At 40.0% G+C, this 16,240-nt stretch overlaps 2 protein-coding genes across 5 annotated transcripts in view; one reads left to right on the top strand and one right to left on the bottom strand.

Annotated features, from left to right (window-relative positions):
- tpk1 (thiamin pyrophosphokinase 1) overlaps positions 1 to 16,240 on the top strand; it is a 125,036-nt gene that overhangs the window by 32,559 nt on the left and 76,237 nt on the right. For all 4 annotated transcript variants that reach the window (XM_085418520.1, XM_085418517.1, XM_085418518.1 and 1 more), the window contains exon 4: positions 9,987 to 10,056. In XM_085418520.1, coding sequence (XP_085274646.1) covers positions 9,987 to 10,056 — 70 coding nt within the window. The remainder of the gene's footprint in view (positions 1 to 9,986; positions 10,057 to 16,240) is intronic.
- Positions 3,932 to 4,844, bottom strand: LOC146662088 (histone H1-like; the record flags this gene model as incomplete). The annotated part of the gene is made up of 1 exon (XM_085419458.1): positions 3,932 to 4,844. A coding segment is annotated over one exon (459 nt), but the record flags the coding sequence as incomplete, so codon positions are not given.

Here is a 16,240-nt window from a genome sequence, read left to right as displayed (position 1 = left end):
CTGTCTAATACACACAAAGTTTGCAGACTATCAAGGATCAAAACCTCTACCAATCTACAACTAATTACAAAACTCTAAGCATATATAAGTAAATATTTCTAAGCATAAATGACAATCAACAATACAAATCTAACATTTCCCCCCTTTTTGACCTTTATGCCTGAAAAGTTCCCAGGTATGAATACCTCATGTCTGACAGTTTCAATGCAAACATTTTTATACTCAGCATATGTCAAATCACCCTAAATTACTGAAAAGGTACACAGTTCAACAAATGTATTAGCAGTTATCCCATTCATTGAGCTCATCTCATGGCAAACTGCATCTTACGAGCAAACAAAGAAATTGTTAATTTAATAGTGAAAATAAAAAAGTAACATTTTCAAAAACATCTCAGCTTGGTAATGCTTCCTCCAGGTGTGCACATCACATGTCTCTCTGCAGAGTGGTTTGAGTTCTGCAGGGCGTTATGAATGTCTCTTCCAGTTGTTTCCATCGTTGTCCATAGGACCAGAGTCCAAATGTATGTAGAATAAACATTCAAACATACCAGTTGGTTTTGTTGTTTGTCAACATGGTTCTCAGCTATTTCCAAAGCTGCAGACCTCTCAGCACTCTAGTTTTATGGCCTCCCATTACCTCACTTCAGGCCTTCGTCCTGTGAGGGGGATATTTATGACTCCTTCATTGTCCTTCATTGTCCATACTCTGCAGAAAACACCTCTGTGGAAAGGGTGCAGGGTTGTCTTACTGCTATTATGATCCCAGCAGCCTTCAGAGTGTCATCGTATGCACAGTACAGTGGCACAGCGTTAGGTGATGTTCATAGGAAACTGCTGTTATCACCACCATAGCTTCTGGTTCCTGTGCTTTTCACAGAATCATGATGTCATCCTCGAACTCCTTCTACGCTGTCGATGGAGCTTGGCACGCTCCTCATCCCCTGAGTGTTTATGTTCCAACGCTGCTGAAGGTTTAAGGCAGAGCACGTCGTACACCTTAGTCGTCTTCCTCAGCGTCAATATTGAATCTTTCATTGTATTTAAAATCTTGCTGTGGGAAGTCTCCTCTTGATTTCCTGGAAGCTTAGTAGCACAGCTCTCTGTGTGATGTCTGCTGTGCTGAAGATGATCTCTGATCCTCCTGAAGCCTCTCTCCCATCTTGTGGACGATCCTCTCCTCTATTTTGCAGGCAGTTTCATGGTCCTTGCTGTGGCTCCAAGGTCTGATTTCATGATGGGCCCCAATCAGCTTGATCTTTGACCTCAACCACTGCCTGGTCCTGTCAGCTATGCGCTTCTCACTGGGCCTCTGAAGATTTCTCAGGAGATTACTGCTGCACCTGTATTTCCTTGCTAGGAAGACAAACTATTTGGAGAGTATGTCAACAATCATCAAACCACATTCTTTAGTTCAGTGAACTTCACTTATAGGCCATCAAAGCCTCATCTGAACATGGGTGCACCACTTGCATAGGTTTAATATTTGTAAATAAAACGGCTAATCACACAAATCACTGCAACAATAATAAAAAACATTGTTTAATGTTAATCCTTGGACCCCTCCTCTTGACGCATGGACACACCCATGCGTCAACTCACCAAACCTGGATTCCAGTCTTAAAGAAAAAGATTAGCTAGATCATATCCCAGGCAACATCAGGGCATCTCCTCCCCTGGAGCAGCACCACCCTGGACCTATAATCCTGCAATGAAAATGTTAGTGTGCTTTGCATATTAAGTTTGCTTAACACCTGGCTCTCCCAGGAGCCTGCATACACACCATCATGGCCTGGAAAACAAAATCTGGAAGTAAAATCAAACTCCATACCTGTAAACAATTGTATCATAAGGACAAGAAGCATTCAACATCAGCAAGACAAGTGTCATGTGCAGGTTTTCTCAAATCAGTAAACTACAATTATTTTCATAAGTCGCCTCAGACATGGATCATCCCATGTACTCAGGCAACATTAATGTAATCGGTGACTGCTCTTAAGCAAAGTCACTCCACTTATATATTACTATGGGCTCAAAAGTGGCCAGCTAATGAGCCCATATCAAACTATCCCAGAAACACTGTATCTCTTATTTGTTTTACTCATGTCACTTGTCCGTTTCAGCTGAATCTTCCACAGCATTCTCAAAGAAACTAACATTAGCAATGCACATTGACTGTAGTCAGACAGAGGTCAGACACAGGTCAACAGGTTCCAGAGGTGCCATAAAAACACCATAAAGTCAACCCTAGCTGTGGAAAGAAGTAACACCAGTTCTCAACACAGGAAATTTCACACAGGTTATTCACATTATCAAAGTAACCTTCACATTTTCCCATCAACACAATGCAACAGCATCACCACTCATAACCTGTAAACACAGTTTTCCTCACACATAAACCCAGAAATCCTGTAGTAGGAAAAAACATCAACCAGTTGTCCTGGTATAAATCGCATCATCAATTCACATGAAGAACTGGCATGCTGTAAGAAAAGAAAATGCAAATATTAGCGCTTGCGCAGGCGTATGCATACTTTGTCACAGTTATCTCTGTGAGCAACTCAAGCTAGTGAATGACACACACATAGTAAATTCACAGACACAGAAAATGGCATTTAAAAGGTTAAATCATCACGCAACCTCGAGTGTTGCTGTCATCTTTCTGCTTCTGTAAAGGGAAGCACACACAGACTCATCTGCACCCCTGCCAGGCGGGGGTCAACTTCACACAGTCGTGTTACATCAGTAAAGTCTTGTCAGCTTTTACCAGTCAGTCAGTTTGTTTTCCTTTCACTCACTCATTCATGCATTCATTCTTTCTTTCTTTGCTGATAGTGGAACCTATCGTCGCATTTAGTTTCCACTCTCAGCAAAATGACGTCATTTCAAAAGAAAATGAAGAACTTTAGTTTGGATTACATCGCTGAATCCTTTTGGACTGGGACTGTCATTTAATAATTGTCCCAAATAAGTGGCTTTCTCCAGAGTCCATTTAAATGTGGAGAACTCACTTGGCACAATTTTCTCGACGACGTGTAGCGCTTTTAATTCCCGACGTGCAGATCTGCTTAAAGAACAGAGATTATCAAACAAAACTTTCAGTGCACTGTGAAAGTATCAAAATAAAAAGGCCTTGCTAAGTCATGACACAAACTCCTCATCAACTTCACAACAGGAGAAGAATCATCAGCTAGATTCACTCCAAACCAACCATCAGCTGCACCACTCACAACATAAGCCTAATGTCTTCTTTAACTTATGAGTTTAATCACCAGGTCTGTGCTCTTCACTCATTTAGGCCACAGATCTATTTTATTCAATTTTCCTTTTCCATTCATCATAAAACATGTGACATGCTGTCATGCACTTCACAAAACAGTCTGTTCTGACGTATTCAGAGTTGTGTATCTAAATACAGGATTCACTCGCACATCAAAGCAGGAAACTCAGTGTTTTAGAGTCTCCACTCAACACACAACAACTCCAACACATCTCATTCACTCATACTAGAATTCAGTCACCTTTCATTAATCTAAAACCGATCAACTAATTTGCATATCAGCTATTAACCCACTAAGTTGACAGGACGACAGAAAAGCATGTTCAAAATAGTATCACAAAAGACAATTTCCCTCATACAGTAAATCACTTGTGCTGCATTAATCAAGCAGGAAGCTTCTCCCAATTTACCATTTTAACAACTAAATTTATTGTCTGATCACTGGTTGGTCAAACCAGGATCTTTTTTCCCACAAAAGTTAAACTGTTGTCCTGCAACCTGGAGGGTCAATTTTTTTTTTTTTTATTGGATAAATTCAGTATTTAATAACAAGTGTCTGCTAAATTGACACTATTTTAACACTGATGAAAGATAACAAGCTAATTTTCATTGCATGTGTGTTTGTGTTATTAGGCAGGTTTAATGCAGGTCTGTGGAGCTGCATCTCCAGCAGAGCATGTTCTCTGCCTTTCCTACACACTTCTCTGCTATTTGATCATTTCTTAACTAATGTGCTATGAGTCTTCATGAGTCATTTTGTGTTTGGAATTGTTAGTAGGGTTAATGCATGTTCTGCTTGTGTGTGTGTGATTTTGTATATGTTTCTATTTTCGCAATGTTTCAGACTCCGTCTCAATTTTCCAACTTAAGCAGTCAGTTTTCTTTTCCCCAGGTTTGCTAACCCAAATTTTGATTTCCCACATTAAATAATTCCTATGTGTTCTCACCTAGCCTTCTCACTCTGTTGTCCTCTCCCACTTCAACAGTCCAACAGCCGGCAGTTCTCCTTCAGCTTTGTCCTGTGTCCCACTGTCTCTTCTTGCCATTTTACTCCACAGGTGGCAAATGTCAAACTCCAACTGTTCAGTTCTCCTCAAACGTTTTCTTCACATGCACAGTGAAGTCACAGCCACTCTCACTATTGTCCTCTGATGCGGTTGACTTCGTGCTAGTGGCTGAAGTGCTGCTGCTGCTTTCTTGGGCGACTTCTTAGCAGCTGCTGCCGGTTTCTTGGCTTTGGCTGCGGCGGGCTTCTTGGCTTTGCTCTCAGTAGCCTTGTTCATCTTGAAGGATCCGGAGGTCCTGGTGCCCTTGGTCTGCACCAGAGTGCCCTTCGCCACCAGGCTCTTGATGGCGGTCTTGACACGGGCCTTGTTCTTGTCCACATCGTAGCCTCCGGCAGCCAGAGCCTTCTTGAGAGCGGCCACAGACAGGCCGTTGCGCTCCTTGGAAGCGGCCACGGCTTTCACAATCAGCTCGCCCACGCTGAGGCCGACCTTCTTGGGCTTGGAAGTCATCGTCTTCTTCTTCTTGGCCTGAACCTCGGCGCAGGGCGCAGGGCGTGTTTATGATGGAGCCTTTCCCACCACAGCGCTGGCACGTTGAACGCATCATGAAGGGTCCATTTCTTTCATGTCGCTAGCCGCATGTGGCTTGCCCGAGTCACTCAGTCCTTTTTGAGCATTTCAACATGCTGCCGCCGCAGACCCTGGCCTCAGATCCAGCAAGTTTAGCGCGCTGATCTCCAAAAAAGTCCCGAAGGCCAGAAAGACGTCAAATAAGTGTCTCGTGCTGAGAACTCAAACAAAAACTCCTCTTCCCGCTGCCATCTTGCTCGCCCCTCCGTGAAATTCAACCAATCAGACAGGAAGATGGGTTTGCTTTCTTCTTCTGCTGCTGTTTATCCACATTGCTGCTGCTTTGCTGGGACTTTTTGTGCTCAGGACTTGCTGCTGTCTCTTTATCATGTTATTGCTTTGGAGCTGCATTCCTTATCTTCAGGGAGGAGTGAGCTCGCTTGTGAGGTTGAGAAACACATGGCACTGTAAATAAGTCAGCCAGAAACTTGGCCTGCATGTTTCCAATGATGTTAAACTATAACTTTCTTCCGACTGCTGCATGTGGAAAATTGATTCAAGTCTGCTTTTCACCTGAAAGTGACAAACTAAAACATGTTCATTATCATCATCACTGTTTAATCAACACACATCTCTCTCTCTCTCTGTCTGTGTTTGTGTGAACAATCCTTTCTTAAAAGCAGAAAATGACATTGTAGTTGTTTTTCGGCTGATCAACACAAAACCTTTTTCCTATGATTATTTCTCTTCGTCTACAATGTAATTTGTCTCTTTTTCACTCTTTTTTTTTTTCTTCACAATAGCTGGTGGTCTGCAAAATCACTGCTCTCACTCACAATCAGAGGCAATTACTTTTGCACAGTGCACAAAAACACTGATGTCAGACACATTCACACTCACTTTTTCATCTGCATAAATAAATCATATGGCTGGAGATAAGTGCCATGGTGATCCATAGGCATGATCACACATTTATTTAATTATTTTCAACCCAACAAAACAAATAAACAAAAACATGATGCTGATGTTATGAACACTCTACACACAAGTCAAGATGCAGGAAAACTGCTCACGGAAACGCTGCACACTCCCTGTTTCCCCCTCTTTGAGTAGTTCCCAGACAGCTCTTGATCTGATAACGTGTAGCTTGCTCATCAGCTCAGAAAAAAAACTGCAACGCAACATCACACAGTAGTTGCATGCTCTGCCCACAGCGGCAAAGTCTTACACTTTCATATTCAACACAGCTCCTCCATCATGTACTTTTAGATGTTTCATACAGGGTTGAGCATATTAGTTGTTTTCACAGGTGTGCTGTATATCTCAACAATGGTTCATAATAAGACGACAGTCTTCCACACAGGTCAAGTGCCTCTATGCACTTCATTAGTTTAAATATTTACCTATATCACTTCACCTCACATGTCATCGTACTGAATTTAAGCAACCACAAGTTTAATGTAGGTTACTTTTAACAACTATCCACCTCAATTACGTCTATGGTCTGGCACACAGGCTGAAGAGTTAACGTTTTGTGTCAGCAAGGGGTGGGGGGACAGCCACCCACCAGAGCATAGCTGCTGATGTGGGCTGGCCTTCTCCACACGCTCTTCAAGGCTGGTGTGTTTTCTGAAAACTTCTTAACATCTTAATCTCTTCCATTTATAAGCCTGCGATTAACCGCACGGCTCAGGTCCGCGTGAAACCCGCGTGACCGCGCTCGCGTGAACCCGCGCAGCTGTGGAGCCGTCGCTCTCTCTCTTTTTTACATAAATACTTTGTGCTGCCAGGAGCAAAGTCCAGCACAAACGTCTGTCTCCCTCCGACTCACTCTTGGTTGCATAGAAACCCATGATAACAACAACAGTCGGTGTCACAGACCACATGTTCTGCTCCGCACACACCCACACAACAACAACAACGACGACGACGACGACAACAAAAACAACACAAAATAGGCCTACTGTCCAGCACAATCTGGACCCCGCGGAACTTCTCAACACCCCACTGAGCGGTGGAGAACTCACTACAGTACCCCACGCAGCGGTCTGTATTTCGCCCCACTAAGACGGCGAACCAAAAAAAGTTCGAACTGCGCAACTCTGCGACTTAATGCTTCTGTACAAAAAACCCCACTGAGCGGCTTTGTACATCGCCCCACTTAGACGGCGAATTTTAGCCCCACTGAGCGGCCACGGACAACGCCCCACTGAGCGGCGAAGACGTAATTTTAGCCCCACTAAGCGGCCACGGACAACGCCCCACTGAGCGGCGAAGACGTACAGTTATAGAGTTGGACTCTAAACTTACTCGGTGTTGCTTAGCGTGTAATATCAGCCTCGAATCCCGCCAATCGCCATTCATCGAGGAGAAAAGACATACAGCGAATCCACAGGAACTTCCTGGCTGACGTCAGTCTTTCAGCGTGCCTCTCCTCCCCTCGGTGAATGCGATTCCAGGGCTCCGGCTCGAAGGACCAATTAATGATAGGTTTGTAGCATAAACCTATTCGCTGGAACGTTAAGACAATATAATTACACTGCAAGCAAGACACAAGTAGGCAAACTTCTTCATGGTACTCGTGCACGGGAGAGAACCGGACAACCGCTTGACTCCAGTTGGTCTCGTCCGTCCTCCCATACACTATCCTTTTATTGAGGTTACATGAATATGCATAGGTTCATTAACATACGACGTCTACATACAAACAAAGAGTACCTTGCCTGTGTGTGTGTGTGTGTGTGTGTGTGTGTGTGTGTGTGTGTGTGTGTGTGTGTGTGGACTGCTGATCAAAGGGTCAAACATCCTTGGTCAGGAAGAGGGTAGCCTCCCCCTCACCCTAGATGGTTCATCCTAGATAACACGGTGAGGAAGTCCTGCAGTTCATCTAAACAAAGAGCACTTAGACTAGAACAGATGCAACTACGTTAATCCTACCATAAAATAATAAGACACGGTATGACCTCTCATGCTCCCAAAGTGCTGTCTAATACACACAAAGTTTGCAGACTATCAAGGATCAAAACCTCTACCAATCTACAACTAATTACAAAACTCTAAGCATATATAAGTAAATATTTCTAAGCATAAATGACAATCAACAATACAAATCTAACAGTAACCACATGTGTTTGTACGCTTAAATGGAGCGCAATATAGACAGAGCTGCAAAAAAAACAACTGACAGACAGAAGTTACTGTTCTCAAATTTGTGTGAAGTCTGAAAATTATTCAGTGTCTGTGTGTGTATGCACACACTTATACACAGATAATGACTGATAGCTTTACAGTCTGTCACCGGTCTTAAAGGAAAGTTTCTGTTTTTCAAGGAGTTGTCATTTGAAAAGTTTCTCAGCCTTTGCTCTCTGTCAGAGATAATGAGTCATTTACATTCCAATCATTTCTTGACATGAAACATCGGCAGCAGGTGGTGGAGGTTATGAATAAAAGCAGTACCTTCAGTATAAGCGTCTTATTTACATCAGTGCAAATGCATCTGCGTTGTCGCTTTTTAAGAGCTAAGGGTGAGGAGAGTTAGACTCAGAATGTGAGAATAATCATTCTTCTCCTTTTATCTCGCTAATTGCGTCCAATTTAGCATACGTTTAAATGTGATTTACAGTATGTAGGTGTGATGTACATTGTTAAGTCCTTCACGTATTTTTAGAGGCCACGGTGCTGCTGATGTGTTAAAAGTTGTGCCATATGTAAAAGTAATGGAAGTCGGTTTTAGCACCTATTTCAAGTTGACACTGTTGCACATCTGTTGTATTTCTTGTCACAGTTCACTCAGTATGTGCATGTATGATGTGTGAAAATCAGTGCGTCTTTCCCCAGGAGTGTGAGTTTTTTTCCTTTTTTTTTTATACCACAGCCAAACATCTTTTCAGCATTATTTAGTTAATAATGAAACACCTAGGAATGCAAAGTAATATTCAAACGCTAAATACCACTTTATTTAGACTAATGTCTTCTTTTCTAAGTTCACATTAAATGAGAAGTAAACTTTGGGGGGGTTCCGTGTTCCAAACACAACACAGAGTTATATCAAGCGTATGAAAAGTACTGGGTTGGGGGAATGGACACAGTTCTTGAAAAGAAAGCTTTAGAGACATAAAAATGCACGAGTGTTGCCCGTCTCTGTGGTGCAGGCTTTAGTTAGTTTTAAACAAGGTGAAAGTAAAACTTTGGCTGATCCTTTGAAGTTTTCCCTTGTGTGAACACGGCAGCCCTAAACAGAAAAGGGCTCTTAAAAAATAGGTTGCGTGTTAAATTTGAATAGAATAGAAGCAGAGAGAGAGAGAGCATACATTTGCAAATGGTTTGCATCTAATTTAGTGCAACTTGAATAATATTTTAAGAATGGCAAATAATCCCATCATTTGAGTGTTACTTAAAGCTAAAAAGATAAGTGCTCTTTCGCTGCCTTTCCCTTTTAAAGGGTCAAATAGCTTTAACCATAATGCTTTGCTGGCACTGTGGAATGCGCCGCTTGTAATGTTTTCATTGGGAGAAAGTGGTTTCTTTCTAAAAAATTTGGACCTTATTCAAACTTTGTACATTTCTGCAATGATTGAAGTAAATCCATTTATCAAAAAACCTTGGGAATGCTGATGTTGGCGTTCAAAGTACTTTCTTAAAAATAACACATTGTTAATGTTATATAAGTCCCTTTTTGTATAAATGTGTTTTTTGAAAAAAAAAAAAAAACCACTTGACACGTTTTGAAAGGAAACTTTTCGGGGATAAAAAGAGCGAGTGTGAATTACATTTATTAGAAGTGACAGTGGAAAGATGTCGCGTGTGAGCTGGTTCCTAATGATAGCGTATCTAAATATACAAGCTCCTTAATTATTTTATTTTTCGCACTCATAATGGCACATTTCTTAATTATGGTAATGAGGCGTATGGAAAAAAATTAAAGTTATGGTATATGGTAAAATAAAAATTGACTCAAGAAATCCTGAAGTGACTGTATCCAGGTTACTGATCCATAAGAGACTTTACGAACACACATGTAGTGTTGATCAAGGTTTGAAGAGAATCTTGTTTCACCTTTAGAGGAAATTTTAGAAATATGCACCATTTATTTCAAACAAACTGGATAAATATGCATCTTTCTTTCTATAGCTCTCTTGAGGGCATGTGCTGATGGAGCTGCTAATCACCTTCATAACATCACAGCTGGGGATCGCGACAGGTGAGGCGACCTCGTGTCACATTTGCATTAGTTAATATGTGCTTTCTCTAAAGTGCCTTTGTTTTTGTGCTTACTTGTATGATTTGGAGAATTTTAATTACACAAAGGAATTGTTTAGATATTTTTCTCCAAGTGCTATGTTTTGGGTTCAGCAGCTGTACGTCTGGTTTCTGTGACTTCTGTGCATGACTTTACCCCTGCTCTCCAGCTCAGATGTATCCTGTATGTGTGCCACATGTGTGTTTCTGACAGAGTATTTTAGGAGTGCATTCTGTTGCGGCATTTATGTGCGCGTGTGCGTGTGAGGCTAATGGAGGACTGCTGTCAGGTCAGAGATGGATCTGGGGATCACTGGGTCCCTGAAGTGTTCAGGCTTTCACATTAACACCCAGCATGTGAGCACGAGCCTGTGTTTTGTAAGGGTGTGAATGGGACGTTGTGTGTGTTTGTCTGTCGACGTGCATGTTCTTTCTCTTCTTTCAATGTAACAAACTTTCAAGTTGTAGACATCTCTTTAATGTCTTTGAGGCCCATTAACTTCCTCACAAGAAAAACTTATATTAGTCCTTAAAAAGAGAAAATACATCAATCTTTTTTTTTTTTTTAAATTTTCAAGCTAAAATATTATTGCCTGAAAGTATGTAGTTATGCTGGGCATATTGTTTATTTATCTTTATTTACTTTTGTTCGATCAAATATGAGTTAAAGCATGAGCTCATGAATTGTACACTTTTCAGCCACCTTATTAGTTACACGTTATTAGTACCAGTTTGGATTATTTTTTGCTTTCAGAGCTGAATGTTTCATCAGAAATTGAGACTCATGAGACCAGGAGATGTTTTTTCAATGTTCTGTTTATCTTTTTTGGTGAACCCATACAAGTTTTAGCCTCCGTTTCCTGTTCTTAGCTGACAGGAAGCATACCAGGTGAGGTCTTCTGCTGCTGTAGCCCATCTCCTTCATTGTTAGCTGTGTTGTGCATTCATAGAGGGTCTTCTGCATATCTTGTGACAAGTGGTCCCTACTTTAAGTTGATATCTAGGTAACATATTTATATTATTATTTTTTTCTTTTTCAGACCATTCCAGAGATATGTGCAGTGAAATATGTGTTAATCAGCACTTTCTAAAATACATGTTCAGAATCACTTGACCATATCGACATGTGTTTGGTTGTTTGCGTATTTGCGTTAATGAGTAACTGAACAGGTGTACCTAATGAAGTGGCTGTGTGTAGTGTTGTAAATTTTAGCAATTTTTTCAAAAATAACAGCTTACCTGTATTATCTGTAACTCTGCAAAACAGACTAAGAACAAGAAAAATATGAGTGAAATAAAAGAAGAGTAAAAGTATAATTGGATTGATTAAAAATGTTAATTTATGGCCAGTGCACTGTTGCATGATCAGGACAAATGTAAGCAGAAAACCAATAAAATGTTATTTTCCAGCCACAGTAATAGCTAAAAAATTATAGTTACAAATGACTGCTGCAAATATGAAACAACAAAACTGCCATTTCAGTTCAGTGTTATAACAAAGTGTTTTGAGTAAGACAGTTTCATCTGATCAATACTATAAACATGGTGAGTTAAGACCTGCATGCTGCAGGTTGACTGCAGTGCATTTTACCATATATTATGACAATGCTCAAACAGCAACTATCATTTCTAATAAGCTAGTAAGACTGTCTTTTGTGTTTTTTTTGCTCTGCTTTAGAAATAAAGCAAGCTATATATATATAGATATATAGATCTATGTTGTGTGTCTGTCACATACGCCATGTGAGTCTTGATGGCAGAAGCATTGCACTTAGTTCTGTGTAGTTGTGTGACACAGCAGATTCATCATCTGACCCCTCAGCTCGAGCTCTGTCAGCAGGCTGTACAATGGAGCTGTCAGCTATGCCCGCCTTTTAGCCTGAGTGCTCCAAACACCAACAGCATCTGTCCTCAAAAGTTATGCATTACAGTGCTGGGAGGGTGCCGGAAAGGAGGGAAGAAAGGGAGGGGATGCTTATGGGTGTGGAAGTGTAAATCAATCACCAGCAAGTTAAGATGTATTTAACCCAACATTACCATAACTAATGGACTACAGAGAGGGATAGAAAAGGAGGAAGGGATAAAGAAATGCAGGTAATCAATCAAAGCCAAATTTTATGAGAGCATAACGGTGCTGGAACACAGACAAGAGCAGCAACTTTCCCATGAATCAAATAAGATTCAGCAGTGTGAGGTATGAGGGAGATAAATAGGAAGAGAAAAGCAGAAGAAATGTATTGAAAACAAAGAGAAGTTGAAGATAAAGATGTAGTGCATACAGTGGGCATGCTCGTCTATAGTAATGTGGGAGTGCACGTTGAGCTTTCCCCAAATTATGTGTAAACACATTACAGAATTTCTTTTCTTTTCTTTTCTTTTTTTAATATTCATTTACATACAGAGCAAATTGCACTCAAAAATAAAAAAAGCTGTTAGTTCAGTGTTATAAACTCTCACTTGGAGATCAGCAGACTCATAAAACGATTAATCCCTTCAAATTCCTGCAAGTAATCCAGAAAAATTGCACTGCTTCACTATGGGGGCACATTCATACTCGTGCCCCCATAGTGAAGAACGATAGGACTAGGACTGCACAGTCGAATTTGAATCTTGATCATAATTTTGTTTTCCTACAATTAAATGAACATTATTAAGTAATATTAAAAAAAATGCCTGCTGAGCCAATTAAAATGCAAAGCAAAAGAAACCCTAAAACTATGCCTGATGATGTGCCTGCATGTGCCAGTCAAAACTGTGCACTGTAACTATGCTGCTTGATGTTTCCTGGATGAGTAACACTACATCATAAGACAAATCCATCCATTCATCAATCCATCCTCTTCCACTTATGCATTTCACAGTCGGGCATACAACAATCATCGATTCCAATGTCTGTAACAGCAGAAGGTAAAGAGCTTTTTTCTCAAAGCAAATACTTCCGATCAACCAAAGATATGTTATCCCCTCACGCAATGATTTACTCTAACTGGCAATACCTCCACTGTACAATATGCAAAACATCACATGGAAGGGAAAAACGGATCTCACAGATGTTGAATACTTTTCTCTGGATTTTTTCTTCACATCCATTATGCAGGTACGAAGTGAAACACTTTCTATTTTGTGAGGGACTTAATAAACGGGAATGTAGAACAAGGTTAATGGGAAAGCTGAGCGATTTTTCTTTTTCTTTATTTTTTAGAGATGCACTGAATTTAGGTGAATTTGGAGGACCAATTTTATTTTGCTGTAGTAAGAATGTAGAACAACATGGATGTGAAAGCAGCAGTCAAATGACAGTCCATTAAAAACAGTTTTGTCACTAAAATCAAGGTAAGGTTGTGAGAAACAGTAGTGATCTCAATATTGATTAAAATAATTGTGAGTATCCTTTTGGCCATAATTAGTGTCTGGTGGTGGGATGTGGGGGGTAAATCTTTGAGTTGCAGAATGGGGTTTTCATGGATTTTCTTGTCCTTCAGTTTGACCATATTTTCTGCTTTGTTTGCCAGTGAAGACAAGAGACATTCGAAATTGAAATTTTCCAGCAATGCGATTTTATTAATGCCTTCTTCAAAATGTGGACGATGTCAAACCATAAAAAGTGAAGTGAGACTTTGCAGGGTTTTTTCCACATATGTGGCTGTGACTATGATTTCCATTAAAGAATAATGAGAATAATGTTTCTGGTCAACCTTCACATTCTTCTGTACTGCCACAAGAGCAGAGTGGGTGGACGGCCTCCTACAGTTAAAAGAAAGGCGCCACGTAATCTTCTGTCAAAACAGGCTTAATGGTAGACATTAGGGATGTAGAGAGGAGGGGGTGCTTCAGGCTAAGGCTCTCTGCCTCTCATGATGAGTCAAACGACAATGATTCTACTCGGTGAGAGAAGGCAAACGGTGCATATTTTTGATTTCTCCATGAAGCATGCATCTATATATATATTTTTTTTCAATCTTATTTTAAAGTGTTCACTCCAAGCTTATGTAAGACATAGAAACATTCTAATATCATGCATTATTGAGTTTCTATTAGCTAGTTTCCAGCTGAAGTTTATATATTTCTCGAACTCTGTTTTCAAACCTAAATACATTTCTTTCTGATGTGCACGCCCTGAATCATACTATTTAACCAACTGCTAATTTCTTAGAAATTTGGGTCAGCTGTTTGTTCTTTTCTTGGTATTGCATCTCCAATTCTCCTTTTACATATTTAAGTGCAGCATGCTTAGATCTCCTAAATATTCCCGACAGTGTTGTTTATGCATATGTGCTTTTTACTCTGTCCATGTTACGTTTTTAAGTTGTCCTCTATCTTGCTCCACCTTAGGTTGGGATTATACTCTCCAAGTCTCTTAGTCTGTTGGGGCCACTCCTGAGAATGTAAATAATCTTGTTTATTGTAACAACAAGTTGTGGATTACTGCTATGCGCTCAGCCCTGCTCTGCTTAAATCAAAAGAACCTTTTGTATTAGTACCTAGTTGGATCAACTCACCATGGATCACCACGACTTAACAGGGTTTACTACCTAATGTACATTGTTGTTGTCCCGTGATGTAATTAGTATGTAAAACAAACCCTACAACAAAGGTAGATGTCAAGGCAACGCGATACCTGCTGCTATGTCTCTGGTTGAAAAATGGCAATTCTGAATTTTATAAACGAGATGCTCTCATGACTCATCGAGTAACCTTACTGACCAGCCAATTGGTGGCGTGCAGTCTGACAACGTCATATTTTAGTACCTGCTTGGATCACTTGGAACACTGGGCAAGTAGGTACTGAAAAAGTACCTGGTACCAGGTTCTATTACCTAAGGGAAAACCCTGAAAACTATGGCTACTTAAATACATGCATACTATGTATAAGAAATATATATTCATATATATAACAAAACACTGCACTTACTTATAAGGCAGTGCTGTTTAGACAGCTGTAATGAGTTATAATCCCAATTCCCAAAAAGCTAGGACAGTGTGTATAATGTGAATAAAAACAGAATGCAATGATTTGCAAATCTCATACACCTGTATTTTATTCACAGTACAGTGGAAAAAACTCAATGTAAAGCAAAGGCGGAGAAACAGGAAAAAAGGTCATTTTCTACTATGAAGCCATGCTATTGTAATAGATGCAGGTATCTACTGTATGTATGTGGTCATGTGTTTGGTTGTTTGCGTATTTGCGTATTCTGAAAGTTTTTTCAGGCAAGAATTTGCCTCAAAAAACACGTCATCTAGTATATGTTGCTATATGTACCTTTCAGCATTGATGGTGCCAATTTCATAGGCAGTAATGCACCCAGATACCATCAGAGATGCGTGCTTTTTTAACTGAGGACTGATATTGTAAAAAACCTGGTCCCTCTCCTCTTTCATCTGGTGGATGCAGTTTTCCAAAAGAAAGAAAACTAATTTTTATTAATCTGATCACAGAACAGTTTCTGCTTTGCCTCAGTCCATTTTACATGAGCTTTCTCCAAGTGAAGCTAGAACTTTAGGCTACACTTGTAGATGTCATGGCAAACAGTGATTCACAGACAATGACTTCTGAGCCCATGCAGTTATTTCCAGGACATAACTATGCCTGTTTTTTTTATATTATTATCCTATTGATTATTGGTCTTGTCCACTGCACAGAGATTTCTCCAGATTCTTTTAATTCTGTACTGTAGATGAAATATTCACTTCACAATTTTACAGTGACCAACAATTTTTATTTTTTCCTGCGATTTTTCTTTCTAAGAAGCTCTGCCTCTCTACTGGGTATAAAAAGACCATTTTAATGTTACTCACCTGTTGCCAATTAATCTAATTAGATGCTAAATGTTCAAAGTGTCCCTCCAGCCGTTTCTTTTTAGTACCACTTACTTTTCCAGCCTTCCACAGATGTGCTGCAGCCATCAAATTCAAAATGAGATAATATTTTTCCCCCCAGTTTAGAATTGGGATTGTGCAATTAAAATATCGATCACAATAATTATAATATTTGAGGCTTTAGTTATATCATCCTGCATTATGATATTGTGTACTATAATATTGTTAATGATATTGTTAATTGTCTTTGGGCACTAACACTAACTATTAAGCATCTGACTTCATATAAATAAACTTCATGGGTATTCATGGGTTTTTTGCCTTTC

Source organism: Rhamphochromis longiceps, linkage group LG9 (genome assembly GCF_057381845.1).
Source record: "Rhamphochromis longiceps isolate RC_006_pf linkage group LG9, R_longiceps_female_GT1.1, whole genome shotgun sequence".
NCBI classification, from domain to species: domain Eukaryota; kingdom Metazoa; phylum Chordata; class Actinopteri; order Cichliformes; family Cichlidae; genus Rhamphochromis; species Rhamphochromis longiceps.
The sequence above is the reverse complement of the archived record's forward strand: the minus strand, read 5'-3'. Positions and strand labels throughout refer to the sequence as shown.